The sequence below is a fragment of the Nicotiana tabacum genome, chromosome 19 (genome assembly GCF_000715075.1).
Source record: "Nicotiana tabacum cultivar K326 chromosome 19, ASM71507v2, whole genome shotgun sequence".
NCBI classification, from domain to species: domain Eukaryota; kingdom Viridiplantae; phylum Streptophyta; class Magnoliopsida; order Solanales; family Solanaceae; genus Nicotiana; species Nicotiana tabacum.
Genome location: NC_134098.1, coordinates 100,608,573 through 100,632,188, shown reverse-complemented (window position 1 = coordinate 100,632,188; position 23,616 = coordinate 100,608,573). Strand labels below are relative to the sequence as shown.

General features: G+C 36.0%; 2 protein-coding genes across 2 annotated transcripts; both read right to left on the bottom strand.

The window, feature by feature from the left end:
- Positions 1 to 10,560: 10,560 nt before the first annotated feature.
- Positions 10,561 to 15,766, bottom strand: LOC107818097 (polygalacturonate 4-alpha-galacturonosyltransferase). The gene is made up of 11 exons (XM_016644038.2): positions 15,464 to 15,766; positions 15,093 to 15,246; positions 14,074 to 14,108; positions 13,926 to 13,985; positions 13,691 to 13,828; positions 13,482 to 13,557; positions 13,353 to 13,399; positions 12,839 to 13,173; positions 12,383 to 12,740; positions 11,485 to 12,072; positions 10,561 to 11,175 (listed from the first exon to the last, which is right to left on the bottom strand). The coding sequence occupies exons 2-11, from the start codon at positions 15,241 to 15,243 to the stop codon at positions 10,900 to 10,902; spliced, it is 2,064 nt and encodes a 687-aa protein (XP_016499524.2). The 5' UTR covers positions 15,244 to 15,246; positions 15,464 to 15,766; the 3' UTR covers positions 10,561 to 10,899.
- Positions 15,767 to 17,045: 1,279 nt separating this feature from the next.
- Positions 17,046 to 21,884, bottom strand: LOC107818098 (histone deacetylase complex subunit SAP18). Its single transcript, XM_016644039.2, has 6 exons — positions 21,710 to 21,884; positions 21,409 to 21,441; positions 20,438 to 20,548; positions 19,449 to 19,544; positions 17,404 to 17,481; positions 17,046 to 17,276 (listed from the first exon to the last, which is right to left on the bottom strand). The coding sequence occupies exons 1-6, from the start codon at positions 21,821 to 21,823 to the stop codon at positions 17,238 to 17,240; spliced, it is 471 nt and encodes a 156-aa protein (XP_016499525.1). The 5' UTR covers positions 21,824 to 21,884; the 3' UTR covers positions 17,046 to 17,237.
- Between the last annotated feature and the right edge of the window lie 1,732 nt (positions 21,885 to 23,616).

Below are 23,616 nucleotides of genomic sequence, written 5' to 3'. Positions count from 1 at the left end.
CACATGTATATCTTCAAATCCAGCTCCCGTCGATCACAGCAACATCAACATCTAATATCTGCACGCAAGGTGCAGAAGTGTAGTATGAGTACAACCGACCCCATGTACTCAATAAGTAACAAAACTAACCTTAGGTTGAAAGTAGTGACGAGCTGGAACACAAGTCGGGGTCCAATACCAATAGCCAACAATATTTTATGACAATATAATTTAAAGCAGCACAAGTAATAATTCAACAACAACATGCTCGACTTAATCATGATTTCTGAAAATAGCTCTGCTTTTCAAGTGTATTAGTGAAAACTCAAGTATTTTACCGAAGTTTCCAAAAATAAGAGTAAGTTTGAAAACAGTAATTTTTCCAAAATCTTTCTTCCACAACAGGCAATTTCATTTTTCAAATGGCATGAGGATAATGCATCTCTATGTCTGTATGTCAAGTGTGCATGTCAATGCGATACAACTCAGTGATAAACCATATGCATACTCTCAGAGTATCATTTCACTCAGTCCTCCCAATCACTCAGTCCTCACAGTCACTCAATCCTCCCAATCGCTCGGCACTCGCACTCAGTAGGTACCTACGCTCACTGGGGGTGTGTACAGACTACAGAGGGGCTCTTTCTGCCCAAGCACTATAACAAGCCAATCATGGCATAAATCAATGAAACATGTTGCGGCGCGCAACCCGATCCCATAAATATCCTCACCATCAGACCCTCGGCCTCACTCAATCATCAATCTCTCCAGTCTCTCGGGCTAACAGTGTCATGAAAATCAGCCCAAAATGATGATATGATGAATCAATAAATAGCAACAGAGACTGAGAGATGATATGAAATGAATGAACATAATTGAGTTTCAAATTTCAATTTAAACAAATTCAACAATATGACCTCTTTGGGTCTCAATAATACTAGCATATAGCCTCAACATGATTTTAACATGATTCTCAGCTCAATAGCTCTAGTACGTAGAGATTTCCATGATTTCAGATAAGTTCAGGTAACTACACAGTACCACAGGAATAACGGAATCATAGTTCACACGGTGCACGCCCACACGTCCGTCACCTAGCATGTGCGTTACCTCAACACCAAACACATAACATGTATAATTCAGGGTTTATACCCTCAGCTCCAAAATTAGAAGAGTTACTTACCTCGAACAAGCCAAATCCAATACCTAGCAAGTTATACAATATTTTTGGAAATTCCATTCCGTACGTATCAACCTCCATACGCCTTCCTATCTCCTCAATTCAAGCTAAACGACTCGTATCTATTCAAATAATGTGCAAATTAATCACAACTTACTCTAATGCTTACAATTTAACAATTTACAAAAATTTCCAACTCCGCTCGAAAAATCGACAGTGGAGCCTACGTCTCGGAATTCAACAAAACTCACAAAATCCGAACACCCGTTTCGATACGAGTCCAACCATACAAAAATTATCAAATTCTGACATCGGATTGACCTTCAAATCTTCATTTTACATTTTTGGAAGATTCTATAAAAATCTGATTTTTCTTCCATAAATTCATGGATTCATGATGTAAATGAATATGGAATCATAAAATATAATCAATATAGGACAAGGAACACTTACCCAAATGTTTTCCAGTAAAAATCGCCCAAATTTTGCCTTCACCGGGCTCCCCAATTTTGTTTTGTCAAAAATGGCTGAAAACCCCCGTTTTATGGGGGTTTTACGTCTGTGGCGCCACAGGTGGCGTGGGGCGCTGCCTGTGGTACCTTTTCCAGTACCTTCAGCAGTCCCAGCGTTAGGGATAGTGCCCCACTCTACCCTGGGCGCTGACGGCGACAGGAAATCATTCTTGACATAGAAATGGGCATAACTCTCTCATACGATGTCTGAATTACACGATTCTTTTTGCTATGGCTCCGTAATTTCAATACGAATATAATGCTTCAATAAAAACTGAATTTGGATCTCATTTGCTTATTTTTATACCACATATTCTTGAAGAATCGACATCGAAACATTCTAGGTTCGATGCTGAAACATAGCAAATCAAGTCTGATTGACCTCAAATTTTGCACACAAGTCATAAATGACATAACAGACCTATTCCAAATTTCCAAAATCAGATTCTGACCCCGATATCAAAAAGTCAACTCCCCGGTCAGACTTCTAACTTAAATTTCTATTTTAGCCATTTCAAGCCTAATTTAACTACGGACCTCCAAAAAATTTTTCGAACACGCTCCCAAGTCCAAAATCACCATACGGAGCTGTTGGAATCATCAAAACTCTATTTCGAGATCGTTTGCACAAAATTCAAACTCTGGTCAATCCTTTTTTATTTAAGCTTCCAACATAAAATTCATTCTTCCGAACTAATCCCGAAACACCTGAAAAATCAAAACCGATGATTCACACACGTCATAATACATCATATGAAGCTATTCAAGACTTCAAATAGTAGAAAGAAGAGTAATTACTCAAAATGACTACTCGGGTCGTTACAATTTGTTTACTAATATTGGTCCAATTGAATTGTGTTGATGTAGATTGAAGTTGTAAGAGTAGTGGGAGGTTTTAATACCACTAAAGAGCTGAATTAAGAAAGCTCGATTTGTGGCAATCTTATTTTCGAGGGATTTTTAAGGAAATCATTGGGATTTGAGCCGTCCGGAGGTGGCTTCACTCGCGAAGATCATTTAAAGACTCGGTTTAGTTTCGTCGAGGTAAGTATCTTGCCTAACCTTGAGTGGGAGAATTACCCCTTAGGCATTGAGTCTTATGTGAAAGTTGTGGAATTGAAAACCATGTACGCGAGGTGACTAGTACGTACTTGGTTTATATGTACAAATTATATCAGTTGAAATTCGTAGACGCCCTTATGTATTAAATTAAAAAAATATTGAAACTTAGTAAATCCTTGATTTGTCATGCCTCATTCCTTGTTTGTCGAGATTGTATTTTATATGATAATTTGGTGTGATTGCCACTTGGATTTTTATGTGAATTTTGTATGTTTGTTGATTTGATATTTCTTGGAAATAATCACATTATGGATTTTTTATCTGTAAATAATTAATTAAATAAGTTTAAAAAGAGGCATTAATATCTTTATCAAAAATTTGGATTAAAGAAGGCGTTGTCCTATGCGGAGCTATTTTTCACATCCTTGTTGTTGTTTTGTGGTTTTATATACATTGTGTTGAGCCGTGGACTATCTGTTGTGAAATGGATTAATTTTGTTGTACCTTTGAAAAGGTTGCAGCCTACGGTCAATTTGTAAATACGAGTTGATTATGTTGTGTTGTTGTGATAATATTTTATGTGAATTGTGATGTGATTTGGGTTACTGTTATGTGGCGTATAAGAGTGGCATTCCACTGTTGATTTTATGCGGGCATAAGAGTGGCATTTCACTGTTGTTATATGTATTGGGATATTGTCTTGGTGGAGTGATAAGGGAGGCTATTAAACGGAGCGATAAGGGAGGCTATTATAGGAGCGATAAGGGTGGCTATAGAAGCGATAAGGGTGGCTATTGATATTGTCAGGGCAGAGAGATAATAGAGGCTATTATAGGAGTGATAAGGGTGGCTATAGGAGAGATAAGGGTGGCTATTATCAGGGATGATATGTGATGATGTGGGCTATTGTGTTTGTAATTTTTATGTGATGATATGAGGTTATTGCATTGATAATTTTCATGTGATGTTGTGATTTTTCTTGTTTTTATTTTTATATCTTGTGCAACTTGTCTTGTTGTTTCGGTAAACTTGATAATAGTCTGATCTATGTTGAAATTATGAGCATTTGGCTAGTGCCGAGCGAATTATGTTATATGGGATCGGGTTGCACGCCGCAACAGGTATGATTAATGTTATATGGGATCGGGTTGCACACCGCAACAAATATGAAATGTGGGCACGAGGTGCCGGGAAAAATATGATAATTTTTATTATTGGCACGTGAGTTGTCCGTGCGATTTTGATAGAAATATGGGCACGAGGTGCCGTGGAAATATGAAAGTGGGCTTACGAAAATATGAAAATGGGATGAGACCCGTATTTTATGATTATGAAATGAGGTGTCACAGAGTGACTTTTATTTAAAAGAAGTATATTCGAAAGATATTTATTTGAAAGAATTTTATATTCGAAAGATATTTATTTGAAAGAAGTATATTGGGAAGGTATTTATTCGAAATAATTATATGTGAAAGATTTATATTTGAAGGACATGATTTATTGGTTATACTTGTGTTCCTTATTCGTTTGAGCAATAATTATGGTATTTTTGTTGCCTTGCTATTTATATCACTGGCTGATTTTGTTGCTATTATTGCTAGTTATTTTCCAGTATTATTGTATACTGATATATTGCACATGTTATTAGACTAGTGAGTGTCTTGACTGTACCTCGTCACTACTCCACCGAGATTAGTCTTGACACTTACTGGGTACTGACTGTGTTGTACTCATACTATACTTTTGCATATTTTTGTGCAGAGCCAGGTACTGGAGATATTGGACTCGAGCAGAGTTTGTGTGTTGATCGCAAGGATTCAAGGTAGAGCTGCTTGGTTGTCACAGTCCTTTGGAGTCTTTCCATTTTATTGTACTGCCAACTCTTATTCGAACAGTATTGTATATTCGATCCTTGAGATCACTACATGTGTTCAATTAGAGTTTCGTGACTCGGTATTACCAGTCTTGGGAGGTTGTATCATTATTTCCGTTGTTGGTTTTGATTATCAAATAAAAAAATGGCTTGAATTATTACTATGATTGGCCTATTTAGTCTTAGAGACTAAGTGTCATCACGACGCCTGTGGTGGGATTTTGGGTCATGACATTATCAAATCTCTAATAAAAGATGAAAGTATTACTTTATCTAACTAACTTTATCTCTTCTATATTTTCTAGTCATGATACTACCAGTTATATCTTGTAATATTTTCCTTTTTATATTTAATTGGTCCACCCGAATATACTCAAGTCACGTATTTGGAATTTGATATACTGAGCAACTTGAGCTGGCACAACAATTAACAATTTTAATTATAAAACATAAGGCAAAATAATCTTGGAGTAATAAGATCTTGAATTTATATTATGAGTTAGAATTCCTAACTATTTTTTTGTTACGTAATGCAATGATCTAAAGTCTAAATAACCTGTACAAAATCTGTAAATAAGTCATTAAACTGAAAATCATATATGAAAAATTGTAAAAAAAATACAAAACTAATAACTTTTCAATTTGTAATAGTATGTCAAGAATACATGAGCCGTTATTATTACTTAGCTTCAAAAACACACTAAAGATTAAAAGGCTTACCGCAAATATAAATAAATTTTGCCTCTAGAGACGTTGTTACTGTCGTATCCAAACCCACAAAATTTTAAGAGCTTCCAATGATCAATTGTAAGATACCTACACCAATTAAAACGAAAATAAAAGTTGTTAACAAAATAAAGCTACATACAAATTTAAAACGAGAACAAAGCTATTACAAAAGATCTGTAGCATAAGGAAATTTTGATAAAAGATCCTAAATCTAAAGTAAATCCTAAACCTAAACAAAGAAGAGACATTAGTAAATATTTATTGGTAAAAGAATTATAAACTTAAAGTGAAACCTAAACCTAAATAAATAAAAGGCCGTATGCAACTAAAACGGAAATAAACGGCTATTTTTTGTTTTATTCCATAGGATTTTTTTTTTAGAGTTTATAATCTACAAGGCATAAAACACACAATTAGTGCAAAACAGTAGCGATTAAAGCGCAAACTCAACTAAAGTGCAGTAAATTAGAGTGTAATAATCGACTAAAATACGTAATTATAGCATATCATCAATATGTAGCCTTTCAAAATTCACATCATATTAATGGTGGGGTAACCTGTAGCATGTAGTACAAATTGTGTCTACTTCGGTTTGAGAAGACTTTTGGAAAAGCAATTTTAAGAATACAGGGACAGTACATATACCCTCGAGACATGATAAATTGTATGGCCGAAACAGAAATAAATACAAAGATAGTATTGACAATTCGAAGCATCATGTTGATGTTCTTTTATCATATTCGTCCTATATATATTTTCATGGTATAGGTTTGAAGAAAAACGAAAGACAGAAAATAGAAATCAAACAAGCTAAGATATGCTCATATGTGTATCCAGCCCCTTCTTTATGTGTCTGTACGAATTTTTGTCTTTGTCCCCTTTATATCTTGTATTGTATAGTGATACACATCTCCTTTGCAAATTAGCGTATTGACATGACATATCTCAATCTAAGCCTCCTTATAACTATTTTTGATTTCCCATGCAATATTCAGTATTTGCAATGAGCCTGATCAAATATGGATTTGTATCGAAAATCCCACATTGAAAAGGGAAACGATTTAAAACACTCCATGATAAAGACAACTTCATACCAGAGCTCAACTTGAGATTACAGGATGAAAGAGTACTTAATTACTGTTCTATCACGACCTTTAATTTATTGGTTTCTTACCTTCTTATAATTGAGTCATATCCTCCAAAGACACGTACAAATTGCTGTATGTTTTTGCAAACAAAACAATAATGTAAGAGTACTCCTGAAGTCTTGATCACCTTATTCTCATATACTCCTTCCGTTTCAATTTATGTGAACATGTTTGACTAGGCACGGAGTTTAAGAAAAAATGAAGACTTTTGGAAATTGTGGTCCTAAACAAGTCAAAAAGGAACCCAGAGTATTTGTGTGGCTATAAAAGCTTCTCATTAGGAGTAGAATTGTAAGTTTCCAAATTTAGAAAAGGATCATTCAAAAAGAAAATATGTTCATATAAACTAGAACGGAAAGAGTGCTTGGTTACTTTCCCGTACACTTTATTTTATATTTAAAAAAAATCCGTGAAACAATTAAGTCCAAGAAAAATGAATGCTTATGGTCATGGGAGTGACTTCGTTTATGCTTCTCATTAGGGGTGCCAGAGTTAGGAATTTGAAAATGCCAAAGTGCTTACTCTCAACTTATAGCATTATATATATATATATATATATGGGCAAAGTAAAGGTCCAAATATGCCCTTGTACTATTCGAAATTGAATATATTTGCCCTTCGTTAATACTTTAGCTCAAATATGCCCTTACCGTCACATAATTGGTTCATATATACCTTAGAGTTACACAGTTGGCCCATAAATGCCCTTTTCGAAACGGAATTCACCCAAACTAATTAGCTCTTTCGTTAATTGTATTAAAGTATATTATAAATACTATTTCCTTTTTATTAGTACTTTTTTCTTTACCTTTCTCTTTTCTTTCTTCTTTTTTCTTTTCTTCTCTTTTTTTTTTACTTTTTCTTTCTCCCTTATCCGTTTCCTCCATTACTGATGTCTTCTTCATTTTCATCACCAATTTCACTTGACAAAACTCATGAATTCCAATTACTAAGAAAATTCTCCCATAAGGTAATCAAGTTTCAATTTCACTAGCCCTCTAAATAAACGAAATTAAATTATTCCAAAAATTATGGTTTAAACTTTAAATTAATAAAAACATCTCAACCTTTAACAATACTCAAAAGACCAAAATATTTAAATTATTTTCAGAAAGATAATTTAATGATTAAAAGCCTAGAATTCAAGTTGTAGTGTTATAAATTTGAGTTGTTAGTCTTTTTTCATCTTTTTTCAGATGGATATTTTCTATTTTTTTATTAACTATGTAAATTAGGGGTGTACATGGAACGGGTTGGTTCAATTATATCGGTTTGGATTGTTCGATTTTGTTGAATTTTTCGGGTTTTTTGTTACATAAATATTATTTCAATCTTACTTTGTTAAATTTTTTAGAACTAAATATATGTTCTGTAAAAATTAAAAAATTGACAAACATATGATCTATTAAAATATTCTTATGCGAGAATTTTCTTAATAATTGGAATTCATGAGTTTGTCAAGTGAAATTAGTGACGAAAATGGAGAAGACATCAGTAATGGAGGAAATCGGATAAGGAAAAAAAGGGGGGGGGAGGAAATAGAGAAGAAAAGAAAAAAGAAGAAAAAAGAGATAGGTAAAGAAAAAAAAGTACTAATAAAAAGGAAATAGTGTTTGTAATACACTTTAATACAATTAATGAAAGAGCTAATTAGTTTGGGTGGATTCCGTTTTGAAAAGGGCATATATGGGCCACTGTGTAACTCTAAGGGTATATATGGACCAACTATGTGACGGTAAGGGCATATTTGAGCTAAAGTATTAACGAAGGGTAAATGTGCTCAATTTCGTATAGTACAAGGGCATATTTGGACCTTTTCCGTACATTGTATAAGAACCCGATGCTAAAGGTAAAACTAGATATATATATATATATATATATATATTGTGGCACGCAACGCTGCTCAGCTCACTTCGGTTGCAAAGATTTCTCCTTAGGCGCATGTCTCAGCAACACAAAACGAGGGTTTCCCTCGTTATAGGACTTTACCAAACATCTCACGACACGAGCTGATGATAGCCATGCAACACTTGTATGAAAGTCAATACCATCCTGTTAAGGACAGGTTTTTGTGTTCATATGTCAATGGCTGGTAAGGTTTTGCGCGTTGCATCGAATTAAACCACATGCTCCACTGCTTGTGGAGGCCCGTCATATATATGTGTGTGTAGTGTAAAACAGTAAAAGGTTATTGATCACCCTTCAGCCAACGTAGCTGACCTAGATAACCACCCTGATAACTCTGGATTGGAGGTGCACTAATATGATCTATGGTGTGTTGTAGGCTAGCTGCTCAAGATGAGACCCATAAGAAATATGCCATTGTTACACATCTGCTCTAGCCAATGATAACAAAAAACTTTTTATGTTACTGTTTTAGTATTTGTGTTAAGGATAGAGCAGTAAATTTTTATGGGGAAGATATATGAGTGGCTCGTACCAAACAGAAAGAGGGCAACAGCCCATGTTCAATCACGTTTGCTTTCTGTTTTTCTTGTTAACTTTTCTGAGCAATAGAAGATGTGACATCTGCAAATATATAATATAGACACATGCTCATTTTCGCAAAACTGGCCATTTGCACTTGGGATTATTTGGTAGGGAAAATTTAGGTTTCAAAGAAATAGACTGATTTGTCTTGCATTTTGTTCACCACGAAAACACAAGATATAATCATTTGTATCGCTACTTCGAAGGATAACAACATAGTTGCCTAACCTTTAGTCTTATCTTATCCCCACATGAATCATGATGATGATCACATTTGGCTGTGTTAAGGATGCAAAAGAACCATAATTGTATTCTTTAGTAACCAACCAATAGATCAAATGGTCTAATCCTATTCTTTTTTATTCGGAATTGGATTCGATTTTTATTCCTATTTAGAGTTGGTTTTGCTAAGAGAAAGCACCACTCATGATCTATAAATAGGACCCATTGGTACAATTATCTTTGAAAAACTTAAGCACATAAGAGTGGTTTTTGAGAGAGCTTTCATCAAGAGAGAAGATAAAATTAGAAAAATATTTGTTTTGTTGCAGATTTTTATTCCGACCAGACAACTTCAAATCAATTTTTCTGATTCTTTAACCGTTGGATTGGGCTAAAATTTTGACTGAGTGTTAGTAACATCTTGATATTTGATTTGAACGGTGGAGATCGTATTTGGAGCCTCATAGCATCTGATTTCGAACCCCGAACAGTAGCTCCAGTTTTGTGACTTTTCCTCCTTCAATTGATTTGTCGTTACTCTTGTTGTTATCGTTGCTCCGTGTTTGATACTTGTTGGAGAACTTTTGTAACGCTCTTATTGTTATAATGGAACATTTTGAATCTTTGTGATCCCGTAATTTTTACCTAGAATTTGATGTTCTTTATCTTCTTTATTTTCGAGTTTGCTCTCCCTCGACACAATAGTTCGGTAGCCACACGTCAAAGCATGTATTCTACCAGAAGCTCATAGGTCTCGTATATTAATTATTAAGTAAAGTTTTTCAATGTCCCCATAAAAGTTAACTTGCCTTGTTTTTAAAATTACTAGTTCCACTTATTGTTGGTAACTATATAAGTATAATTTTACCTTTCAAGTGATCCAACAGAAGAGGGGGGAAAAAAGAATTTTACGACGTTGTGTCTTGAAATTGCGAGATTATAACTCTACCATGCGGATGCACCATAAGAAGAATTGAGAAAGAGGGAGAGGGAGAGAGAGTCTGAAATGTGCGTGTACAGAGACTTTGCAATTTTGGTTTAATTTGTTCTCTGATGTAGTGTTTTTCTTCTTTTAACTTGAATAGAAAAATCACTTTCATGAATCACCATTATAAGTTTGGTTGATAAAATACAACTTTAAAAAGTAATACCAAAAGTTACCAAACTGTACAAACCGAAACCCAAAAGTGAAAAAAAGAAAAGAACCATACCGTACAACATTTTTAAAACCAAAATCTTTCAACACGGCACCAAACTGCACGATGAACACCCCTACAATACAAGGTTAGATCCTAAAGAATCATGAAAATTTGATCAAGAAGCTATATTTAATTAGACCCTAAAAAGGGAAAATACCCGCTCAAGTGGTTAAACTTGGATTTAATTCTAGAATATAAGTCAGTTGCTGTTCAAAGAATTACACTGGAGTAAATAAAATTACAAACTCTTTGTTACCCCAGTTGAGCTTAGCTCCAAGCAGAGGGGACTCGTTACAGGTGAACAAGGCATCAGAAACTCAACAATGAATATATTTGACTCACAGGGGAAGAATAAAGAATTAGGTCACATCGCACGAAGAAGACAAGAAAATTGCTGCATAGAAGAGCTCATTGGTCACAACCAAATTATAGAAAATGTGACCAGTCTGTCGCACAGAAGATGAGATAAATGAGTAGATCAACTGTACTATAGCTCATCGATGCTTCATTCACTTAGTTTACAGCTGCGAATGTATGGATGGTCAAACTTTATATACTTGGTCCAGTATGATCTGTACTTTGTCATTGCCAACTCTAGCCATGGTTTCATGTTACCATTGTAATGTATCACAGCTGCATTCTCAATTTCTGACCGGTCAATGCTTGGATTGTATCCCAAACCTAGCACATGCCACGACTTCTCTAGCGGATGTGTAAGCCCATAAAATGTGATCAGCCCTGGAGGTAGAGTTCCCAGCTTCCAGAGGACCCTCTCTTCATTCTAATGCAAAGGCAGAAGAGAACCAAAATCCAACTTAGCAAGAAATCATATCAAGTACAATACTATATTAGGTTAAATATTGTGTTCTAGCAGTGTCCTAAAAAGATTTTTGGAAGGAGTAACACCACGATGTAGTCCATATGCTACTTGCTTTAGTCCATACGCTACTTTTACATATAATCACATATCCTGACGCTAAGTAAAGGTTTTACTTCATTTGATACCATATGGGTATGAAAACAGTTAGAACCAAAATAGAGAAATAACTAAGAGAAAATAAGAGTGATGGAAAGGCACAATAATTCTCACCATGTTTTGCCACTTGTGATAAATGCCAGTTATATCTCTCTTCTTCCACTCCTTAAGATCAAACATGTTCATCCCATATGCCCACCCACAGGCATTTGGATCAAAGTTTCTAGCAATATGAGGATTTGAGAAGTTTAGGTACTTGTCAAAACGGTGAAAACTCTGACCACAGGTTTCAACTGCACCATTCACTTTCCCATGAAGGTCAACTGACCACAATCCTGTCAAGTCTTTCTGAACAACAATGTCATCATCAAGAAAAAGGATCTTATTCAATTTCGGATAAACCTGAGGGAGATAAAACCTTAGGTGATTGAGCATTGAAAGATATTTGGGGTTCCGGTACTTCAAATTAGAAGAACCAGCAGATAGGGTGTTGGGATGAGCTGCCTTGAAATAGTACTCCTTCATAGCAGCAGATTCAAGCTGCCGCAGAACAGGACAATATGAAGAATTAAGCCACTTGAACTCATCAACATTTTCAACATGGATTGTAGCTTTTCCAGGAGGATTCAACAAAAACCACATGTTCATAGCTCCAAAGTTCAATTTATCAGTGACTAGATGAAATACATGTTTCTCTGGTTCCTGCAAAATATCACGTCGTATTCTTCAACAACCCACTGGAAACATCAAACATAGTGCTAATTTCGTTAAAGCCAAGATAATAGGTGATGAACTACAGAAACATGCAAGGCAGCGAAAGAAATCCAAGGGGAAACCAAGTATAACATGCAATTTTTTGATGTTTGGTGATTGTTATCATGGATTGGATAGAGCGATAGTGCACCAGCAAGTAACAAGCCAGAAAATACAATAGAGTTTCTCAAACATCCAAAGCAATGTATAAAGGCATATGTGGACGATGGTCTCCAAAATATCAAACAGAATCCCTCACCTTAGCATTCACAATAGTTGAGTTGACAACAACTGAAGCAGCCAAAACATTATCCGAAAATAGCGCATAATGGAAGAGATCAGGATTTTCCAGATTTTCGCCTCTAGGGAACTTTCTTTTTAAAGGAGGAAGGAGGTAATAGTCAATGGTCAAACGCATGGACAGGCAGTGGATCCCATTAGGTATAGTCTTTGCCGCTAATTGGCTCAAAAAAGTGCTCTGCCTCTTCAAACTTCTGACTTGCTCATCAGCAGATTGCAGCATTGCTCTCAGTTTCGTTGTCACAAGCTTGCAGTCATAGAGCTGCTCTCTAGCTTTAGATAGCACCTGGCCCATAACTTTCATTTTCTCATGTGCACTATTGTACAGGGGAACATGAATGTGTTATTCTTCACTGTATAGAGCGGAGACAAAAAGCAATGTGATCGAGCATGCAAAAAAGTCAACAAAAATCACCTGCGTGTTAGATCAGCATCAGAGCCTGCATCACCTAACACACGCTGACTTTCTTTAAGCCGAGTCTGTAACTCGTGGGCCAGGTCAAGCTTCTTTTTCATTGTAGCTATGCTTATGTACACCCTTGCCATAATCATTTGATCTCGCATCAAGCGTACTGTTGAATCAGTGTTCTCATTATCGTTTTCTTTCCTCCATATACTGTACTTCCCCAGCACAGAAGAGTCAACTGACTTGGAGCGCTCGATGGCAGCATTTTCAAGCTTCACAGTCACATCATCATCTCGTTTGAGTAAATCAGCAGCACGCTTTTCACGTTTTCTCTCTCGCAGTTGCTGCAGAGCAGGTTGGAAAGTTATTAACTCAATTATTCATAGGTGGAATGCAAGCAAGATCCTGAGGGGGAAGTATTCCGTGTGCAGTGAAGGATGAGTTCAAAATTCTTGATTTCTAATTGCTATTATCAGAAGTAAGAAATAAATGTGAGTCTAAATCAGCTGATAACTATACATACCCTTCTGGCCAACTTAGCGGGTGAATCCAGAAACTGGGAATTATCCCCTGGAAAATTAGAAAGCCCTTGATTATTGAAACACGTATGATGCAACTAAAATTAATACCAGATCTGTAACAAAGCATTTACCTTTAACAGGATTATGCTGTTTGCCTCTGGTGATTTCTGGTTTGGAATCTGCAGCTATTGGACTTGGCTTATTTACCTGTGATACATCGAAAAAGAAAAGAAATCAGTATCTTGCTAGTCACATGATTTTTTTTTATGGGTTGCTAGTCAAATGATTTTTCCAGGACAGATAAGAATTTTAGTTACGGAAAGCCAAGCTCAATCCTGACCTCTACATCAGCTACATTGTGCTTATCCACGATTTCTTGCCCGACAAATCTCCATGAGGCAGACAAATTGTTCTTTCTAAAAGAATCAAGACTGAGAGGTCCTAAATCATCTGTACTGGCTTTAATGATATCAATCACCTAAAGGTATGCACAATTACTTAGAGTAAGAAATCACCATCACTGTAGACCAAAGGAGAATGCTAAACTTAAAAACAGAACTTGAAAAATTACTTGCCTCTTTTGTTAGTAAGGGTTTTATTTGTTGCAGAGCAAGCCTCTCTCTCCAGTCTAAATCCTGCAGCAGAGTGAAAATTTTCCTTATCCAACTACATTCAGCAGCCTGGAATTCTAATACATGGGTACAATATAGCAAAGCCTGATACCTGTTTACTTGAAGTGGTGGAAACATCATTATGATCTGCAAAAGCACAATAACTTGAGTTATAACAACTTACACAATCGCAGGGAGGATAATATGTGAAACAACTGTGGCAGTCATAACAATTACAGCATGGGTATTTCAACCCACAAATATAATAGTGAATACCCACTTGAAACAGCCATTTATGCAGCCGTGACCTCAGCTTTCCCACTCATAAGACACCAATTGACGACAACCAAACTAGTACTGGCTAGTGGCTACCTCAAACTGCCCAACGACAACCCTACTTACTCCTTCCAGCAAAAGAATTGTATGTGACCTACTTTCTTAATTTCTTTTCAAGGAGTCCAATGAAATAGTTTTAAAATTCTTAATATTCTGAGATACCATTAGTAGTTAGAAATATCTGCCATTTAGTTTCTCAATCTCAAACTGTTACAGTAAAAGTATAATAAATACGTATTTGATATGATTTTAGAAAATGTTAGAGAACCACCTATCTACCCGGCCTTGAGAAATGGATAAATGAGAAAGTTAACCACTTAAAGTAAACTAGTGACCAGAAACAGTGTGCATAATAGCAGAATGAAAACCTAGAAACTGAGCTAAAATATACACAAATGTATCGATGCAATAGCAAATCAGGTAGTGTTTTTAGTCCTTGTTGGGATTTGAAACCTGGTCTCCAAGGTTTGCGCCCACTTCATAGACCACTAGGCCACACTCTTCGGTGCAAGAACCTCTAGTTTTTGAGAACTAGATTTATCTTAAAACACAAATTATTAATAATTGGAACAAAAGGGGGGCCCAAGAAAACAAAATTGATATAGATGATTCATTAGCCAATCCCAACTACATTGGAATCGAGGCGTAAGTGTTGTTGTGATACATCACACTCAATTAGTATTAACTGAGTTGAATAAAACACAATGTCCTGTAGTGAAATAAGCACTAATCGGCAGACAATCAAAACCCAGAAATATAATTACAATAGCTTCAATGAGAGAATATAAAACTAACCAATCGAGGTGTAGAGGCCACGGCCGACAAAGAAAATCAAAGGAGCAAGGAATGAACAGAAGATTAGAACCAAAATAGGGAAGCTACTAGATCTAGTGCTTCTGTTCCTTTGGCTGCCTCCTAAACCTGATGATCCCCTCTTCAATGCCATATCCTGTGTCCCATACATTCATTCAAATCCACAAAAATAAGAATAAAAAAAAAGTACAAATTTATAAGCAAACACTCAGATATACAGAATGAATGAATGAATAAATAAATAGGTAATAAAGGCATAAAATTAAGCACAAAAAGAAGTGTCAAAATTTTTCAAGGAAACAACAATGACCCATCAAAATAAAAGAAGAAATAGAAAGAGAAAGGGAGATTACATAGGGACTCTTTCAAGATAGTTCTGTCTCTTGCTAGCAAAAGTTCATAACCCTAAAAGAAAAAAAAATCTGAAGAATAAATGAAAAGAGTGGGTCTATGGGGGTGACTCCTGAAATCAAAATGTGATTAGAGAGAGAATGATGGATCAAAAGGGAAGAAGGGTACCCCAAAAAGAGGAGAAGAAGAAGAAGAAAGAGATCTGAGAAATTCGAGTTTGAGGAAGATAAAAAAATGTACCCAACTCTTTTGCTTTTTTCTCTTTTTCTCTTCTGTCTTCTCTCTCTTTCAATTTCTGATTTTTTTCTTTTTTTCCTGGTTTAAGAAATAGTGTAAAGTGGAGATTAACGACGTCGTTCTTTCGCCGACAGGGGCCACACTATGCAGCTTTTAATAATTTAGTGGTGAGGAAAGCCATAGACTTATTAATCATTATTAATGAATAGATAAATGGAGTAGTAATAATTTGTAATATCTCCCTTCATTTAAGATCCTTTACTTATCCTCTAGTTGTTTAACCTAATGAATGTATCTTATGGTCTCAACTCTCAATTCTAGTTCTATGAAATTAACAACTACCTGTATTAACTCAAAAATTCCAAATCACTTTTGTACTCAATAACTCAATATTTTTCATTTTCTTAAATTTCCCATCTTATTGCCAAAGAGTACTCCTGTTAGATTATATACCACAAAAGTTGATTGCGTACCGAATTTACGAAGGAAATAAAAAATTTAGTACATAGCAACTTACAATTTTAAGTATGTCATGATATTTATGGATATAGGATTGTAAAAATAGCATTTTTTAGAATAGATTAAAGAAGAAAAAAAATTATATAAAATAGAATAAATTACAACTCTACAAGCGGGGTCTAGGGAATATAATGCATAGGCAAACCTCATCACTATCTTATAAAGATAGTAATTTTATTTCAAATAGACCCTCCGCCGTAGAAACAAAATAAAATAGAATAGATTGAGTAATATAATAAGCTATGAGAATTTGTGCTTTTGACAGAATAAAGACACGAAATAATGAAATTGCTGTTAAGCCTTCGTTGAACGGGGCACATTTTCAGTCGTGAGCAAAAATGATAGTACTAGTATATCACGAAGTCCAATGTCACCATTGGCCAAGTCAGTAGCCATTTCAAAGGGTGTGTTAGAATTTTAGTTTTTCAGTTCAAAATTTTAAAACAAAAATATTTTAAATTGTGCTGAAGTTAAAAATTTTAGTTAAAAGTTTTAAGACAAAATAAATGCTGACTAATTTTTAAATAGCATCCCTAAAAATGACTATTTGTACACTTGCCCCATGTCAAGAGCATTCTTGCTAGCAGACACTGTCTAACGTAACAACGGAGTTGATTTCACATTGGGATGGGATGGGCAGACACAATCTAATGTAACAGTAGCATTCTCGGTTAATTCATCGGATACCTGCTATCTTCCACAGTAAGAAAGATCACCTATTGTAATGTCTTTGTTGTAAATTGAACCCTTGTCTTCAATGGGTTAGAAAAAACCCTTAGATACTTGTTACTTAAACCATCTTGCAGATATAAACGAATACAAGATATAGGTCTGGAATGCATCGACACACTGGATTTGATGTTAATTTTACAGAAAAAGGTAGCATTAGCCCAGAGCATATAATGAACTAATGCATAAGTGGGGCTACATACATATCAAGGATAGGGAAGTTAAGAAAAGGAACACAAAGTATACTACAAGCTAAGATGGTTCTATTTTTAATGCGGGTACTGTTACAGGTCACTGGAACGTGATAGCCACATCCAAGTAATCTCCAATCTGCAGGGGTTAAAAACAAGTCAGAATCCTATATGCAATTGATGCTACAATCTAAACAAACTCAGTACAGTTCAATGGATACTTCACCATTGCCTATAAGAAAAAAAACATATCGAACAAAGTTTACCTGAAATTTTAGTTCACTCAAGCTTTTGCTGCCACTATCAGGTCGTCTCCCATTTGGATAAGAGTACGTTCTCCCCACCTTCACAACAAATAGAAAACCCGAATCAGGCCAGTATTAGCTTTTCCTTGATATGATTAGGCAGGAATCAGCTTCAACACGCTCACGGTTAATAAAAGGAACGGTCAGCGGAGTACAGATTACAGACATAGTTATAAGTTATAACATCCAACACCCTATATTTAGACAGAATGTTCCACCACCCCAGAACTTTTTAGGATGGAACACTTCAGCTACCTGCGGATTATTCCAAATCCCAGAACTTCCAAGTTTTCCATCATTTTGTCTTCTGAAATAAATTAAGATTATACGGGAAATTCGAAATGGCATCATACTGAAATGATTATCAGCTAACTAATTGATTGATTGATTGATATAGTTCTGCTCATTACAAAAGCTGAAGTATGAAGATGTAGGAACCAACACAAACTCATTTTCACCATGTTTTTTTTTTCGATGAACTCATTTTCACCATGTTTTGCCATAATTGTTTCAATATCATCTGCCTATATCTTTGGTGATAGACAAGAGGGGTTGCTCTGATGGTAAGCAACCTCCACTTCCAACCAAGAGGTTGTGAGTTCGAGTCACCCCAAGAGCAAGGTGGGGAGTTCTTGGAGGGAAGGATGCCGGGGATCTATTGGAAACAGCCTCTCTACCTCATGGTAGGGTTAAGGTCTGCGTACACACTACCCTCCCCGGACCCCACTAGTGGGATTATACTGGGTTGGTGTTATTGTTGTTGTTGTATATCTTTGGTGATAATATCCTCATTAATCTAGTTCAAGCAGGAACTAAGAGTCAAGAGACATGAACTACATTTCGAAATGGAGACTCATTACAGCTTAAAGAAAGTTAGAGGAAAAACGCGACAACCAAAAACTCTTATATAATCCTCCCAGAAGAGAAAAAAAGCCAGATGATAGCTTGCAGCAATTTTTCAAGTTCTCGCACATTAGCAACCGAAGTTGGTTCGCAAAAGCTAGAGAACAAATGTGCAATTCTAACTCGATGGGACCCTTGTCTCGATTCCGGTCCCTTGTCATCATGTCTCGAGCTTCCCCTCGTTTCTCGGAGAGTGAGTTGACGAGAAACGATATGAACTCCCCGATTCCTTCTTCTATACGCCGTGACGAAAATAACAAAAAATCTGAAACGTCTCATCAGTCATGTCATAATGGCCTTAAATGCGTGTCAGCCGTCGGTTAGTTGTTCCTGTACGCAAACCGTCGCGGAACCCCTATAAATATCTCCTGCTTTGTTCATTTTTCACTTTACATTCAAACTTCCACCTTCGATCTTTTAAGAGACTACGGTCTTCTTTCATCCCCCAATATTCTAAAGTTAGTGTGTTTGGTTTCATTAACAAGTTCTCATCCTTCATCCCCTCATTCTCCTTCATAGTTACATTTTAAAGAAATGGCAAAGACTTCCAAGACCGTTCCCCAGAAAGATGCTCCTTCCACTTCGCGGCCGGCCACTGAGGTTAATATTTAACAGCTCCAAATCAGCAGATAAAGGTAAATTGAACGTGGAAGACAAACAAGGCAAGTTCAAATAGCGCTGAACTGAGACATTATCACATATACTAGACTCGAAGTCCATGGAAATTGAAAGGTGCTGAACTGAGACATTATCGCATATACTAGACTCGAAGTCCATGGAAATTGAAAGGTGGACACTCTATCTACCAACATTTTAGAAGGTTTTAGTCAATAGAGTGAGTATCCCCTCCTTTAGTTCTGTAGCCTCAATTTTCATCTGGTAGAATGTAAATATTAGTATATCATTATCAGATAATGACATCTTACACTAAAAATGGAAATGGTCAATAGGCACAGGGTAAGATGCACATCATCAATTTCAAAAAACAAGCCGCACCATTGATCGTTTCTCAATGCTTAAAAGTAGGTGCACAACAACCCCACCCCCCATCCAAAGGAGCAATGAGGTTACATTAACACATATATAAGAGATGGGAGACAGACCTCTCTAACCACAAACCGCCCTCGTTTATCAGGATACACAAAAGCAAATGACAAACTTGCATCTCTTCGTCTTGCTTCTGGAGCTACCTCTTTAACCTGCCAAACAGTTCAATGAATGGATGCAACATAAATAACTTAAACATTTCCCACATAAGTAAAGTGGGTCACAAAGGAAGGCGAAGAAAGTTGCAGCACAACCACTAAGGCAAACACTAAAAGCTATCCACTATATTGCCGCTTTTTGGTTGGCAATCTGAGTCATCTGATACGTCTAAGTCTAATATACAATGTAGAATACTACTACGTTTGTGAAGAAAGAAAAAGTCTGACCTAACTTTCAATTTTTGGAGAAAATCAGATTTGACAAGCTCAACACCAACTGCTCTTGACTGTCATATTTGAGATTCTGATATTCCAACTCATATCACCTCAATGGAGTTAGGACCCAAAATGGGTGGAAAAGCCGGAAATGGGTTGTCCAAACTATTTTGAACAAAAATGGGTTGTTCGCAGTTTTTTCCTGCGATATACATTAAAAATTAATAAATTCCGGACGGAGCCGGCTAACGGCCTTTAAGGCCTAGTTAACTGTATATGCAGTTTTTTGTGCGATATAATAGTTTGGACAACCCATTTCTGTTTTTAGCTAGTTTTTTGGCCCATTTTGGGTCCAAAATACTCCTATGTTTCAATCATATTTTGGAAATCAACTGATTGGATTCAAATACGGTTATTTTGTACAGGAGGTAACTCAGCACTTCACAAAATCCAAGCCTAGCTCATTCTTCTAGACAATTATTGGATTGGTAATGCCTACAAGTCAATGTCCCAGGAGGAAGATTGCGAAAGTTTGCAACAATGTAATAATATCTTGAAGCACAACTTTCTGATGCATAGTCAAGGAATGAACACACTGATAGAGAAATAAGAAAGCAAAGTCTAAATTAAGGAGATCAGAGGAAAAGCATATTATAGTTATCTCTTCATACCAGATCAGTTAATTCACGCAGAGTAGCATCCATCCATGTATAGATCTGGACCTCATCTTTAGGTTCCTTGCCTCTCACGGCAAAATCATTATCACTATGATGGCCTCCAATCTGCAAGTTTCGAAGCAAATGTTTGCTAGGTTATTGTTGATAGAGTATTTTATATCAAATACTTCATTTCTTCTGATAAGGTAATAATTTATATCAAATACTTACATAATTGTATCCAAGAAGGAAGAAGCCAAAAAATATGAGAACAGGTAACCTTTATGGTAATAGTAAAACAGTACACAATATGCCAATAAATTGTAAGATTATGTACAGATGCTTTTGTAGATAGTACCAGTATTCTCAAAGGCGAGAAGCCAAAAAATATGAGAACGGGTAACCTTTATGGTAATAGTAAAACAGTACACAATATGCCAATAAATTGTAAGATTATGTACAGATGCTTTTGTAGATAGTACCAGTATTCTCAAAGGCGAGAAGCCAAAAAAGCGCTTTAGGTTTATTGGGGCCTTAAGCTCAAAGCACAATTTAAGTGTGGGCTTTAGTAGAAAAGGCGCAATGAAGGGCACACACACACACACACACACATATATATATATTTTCAGAAAAAGTAACAAATTCATTCTTAATGTTTTCCTCAACAACTAATACACTTATGTGCAGGTTATATTTGTTGTTTAGTACTGCTCCATTCAAGATAGAACTCACGGGCAATGAGTGCCCACGCCTTAGTGCATTCCCTACACCAAAGCATAGCTTAAGCGAGGCAAAACACCATCCGTAGCTTTTATGAGCTTCAGGGCTTAAGCGCGCCTTAAATGAGCCTTTGACAACACTGGAGAGTACAAGAGACTACGAGAATGCAAAACCTAAGAAATAAAACTTATTGCTTTAAACATTTGTTAATACTACTGAAAATCCGAATAAAGAAAGATTATACAGAACTTTGGCAGAGTGCATACCTTGGTGAAAACGCGAAGCAAGAGTGGACAAGTCTGGTGTTGGGATAGAAACCAAAAAACAAAAGCAAAAGATTTCTTTAGTAACTAATAGTATGCAAAAAAAGAGAGGATGTTTTTCAGACATTGAGGAATAAGATGCCGATTATGCTAGCATATTAATACAAGAAGAAAAATTAGAGGTACTCTAAAATAAAATTTAACCTATAATTAAGGATACCAAAAACGAAGAAGCATTATTTCTAAAACCTAGAGATAATACAAAGTACCCTTGAAAGTTTTACAGGGAAAAGGAGAGGAGGACCTTTTCACGGTCAACGGGTTGGACCCGAGGGCCCATTCTGAGGGGAGGAGGACCCGGTGGGACTCTCGCTGGAGGAGGAGGCAACGGTCTTCCCCTTCTCTGCACTTCCGCCATTGCTCTGCGTTTTCTTGATCTGTTTTACTGCACCAGAAGCACAATAATACTACTAGCAACTTTACTCGCGTTTGCTTTTCGGGCCAGTCTGTTACTCTCATCCTATGTTTATGGGCTCTAGTTTAGATGGCTAAACCAAAATTAATGGGCCTCACAATTGGGCCAATTGTAAAGTATAGAGCTGTTGAGGAAAATCATTTGTTTGCATCAAATCAGCTTATTTTGGGTGAATTTCAAAAATAGCCAGATTTATAACTGGTTATTTTTAAGGGATCTTTACACAAATAACCGGTCATATTCATTGTTTACTTTTTATAGCCATATACATAGATTATATATTCATTATGCAGATATAATACATAAATTATGCATATATTATACCTCCACCGGCTATTTCTAGTTTAAGCAGTTGAGTGGGCGGCTATTTGGGTTAATTCTTCTATTTTTAATTATCCACAATTTCAAAAATAATCTAAATTTAGACATTTTTCATGTAAAGATAAAATATGACCAAAATACTGTTAAAAATCCAGAAATATTCCAGCATAATATGTTGAAGTTCGAATTTTTTACATATGAGCTTGCAGCATAGTATACTGAAATTTTATAATGTGTTGGAGTTCCATCATAATATGCTAGAAGTTTATATGCAGGAGCTCCATAATCCCGCATATTATACTAGAATTTTTCGTGCCCTGGAGTTCCAACATAATATGCTGGAAGTTTATACGTTGGAGCTCAATAATCCTGCATATTATGCTGAAACTTTCCGTGTCCTGGAGTTACAACATAATATGCTGGAAGTTTATTCGTAGGAGCTCCATAATCCCGCATATTATGCTGGAACATTTCATGTTTCGGCAAAACAATGGTTATTTGGCCTTGACACCGTTTAGACTTACGAATTCGGCTCTGAGCTCCCTGGTTGGTTAGACTATCTCTTCTAGTCCCCATTACATTGTCTTTTGGTCCTGGAGCATTGGGTGGTGAATTTGGTTGAGCATTCATAGGCAGTGGATTATGCTTGATTCCCCTGAGTTTCCCATGGTATGAATATGGGATTGAGATGAGTTACTTCCTCTAGAGGAAAGAAGTCAGATTTGATGTCGTGTTCTACGGTGGGAAGATGTTGTAGTGGTTGGGAGGATTCCATTGGTTTCGCAATGTCTGAATTGGATTTTGATTTATCGATGGAGTAAGGGGTGTAGTATATTGTTCACCACAATGCCAATGCTTATTGTTTATTGCAAAGTTGTCCATGGTTGGAATTATGTGGCGGAGTATTTGGATGGGACGGTATTTTCCCCTTAGAGAGATTGGAATCATTGGCATTGTGGTGATTAGAGGAGTTTATAAGTTGTTTATTACAAGGTTTATTTGGGGATTGATTGTATTTATCACAGTTAGGATCTACATGATTATTGGCAGCTTGCTCATTATAGTAGTTAATGGACAATTTGTTGCTTTGGTGAGAGTTTTTAGTGATATGATTTTGTCCTTTATCGTTGGTATTTGAGGAATCAATTGTTTGGGTGTTGGATTCGCTTGTTTCTTTAGAAGGAGACACGTGTAGGACACTTGTAGTCATATTGTAATCCTAATTTGAGGCACATTGTTTTGGATTTTCGGCAATAGTATTTTTAAAAATGGTATTTGATAAGTAGGGATTTTGATTATTTATTAATACCTTTTTGTTTTTGTTTTAGTCTGAAAGTATTTATTTATGTTCTCAAAACTAATGAAAATATGCAAATTGCAGGAATGTTGGAAGTTTGGTCTCCCGTGATGAAATC

What these genes read in the sequence shown, in the direction of transcription:
- LOC107818097 (XM_016644038.2), bottom strand. Translation starts at nt 15,243, where the DNA reads ATGGCATTGAAGAGGGGATCATCAGGTTTAGGAGGCAGCCAAAGGAAC. An exon ending in ACAATGTAGCTGATGTAGAG is followed by an intron (nt 13,558 to 13,690) that starts GTCAGGATTGAG and finishes GATGTATCACAG; the next exon opens with GTAAATAAGCCAAGTCCAAT. An exon ending in ATCACAAGTGGCAAAACATG is followed by an intron (nt 11,176 to 11,484) that starts GTGAGAATTATT and finishes CCTTTGCATTAG; the next exon opens with AATGAAGAGAGGGTCCTCTG.
- LOC107818098 (XM_016644039.2), bottom strand. Translation starts at nt 21,823, where the DNA reads ATGGCGGAAGTGCAGAGAAGGGGAAGACCGTTGCCTCCTCCTCCAGCG. An exon ending in TGCGTGAATTAACTGATCTG is followed by an intron (nt 19,545 to 20,437) that starts GTATGAAGAGAT and finishes ACTGTTTGGCAG; the next exon opens with GTTAAAGAGGTAGCTCCAGA. An exon ending in TGAGTGAACTAAAATTTCAG is followed by an intron (nt 17,277 to 17,403) that starts GTAAACTTTGTT and finishes TAACCCCTGCAG; the next exon opens with ATTGGAGATTACTTGGATGT.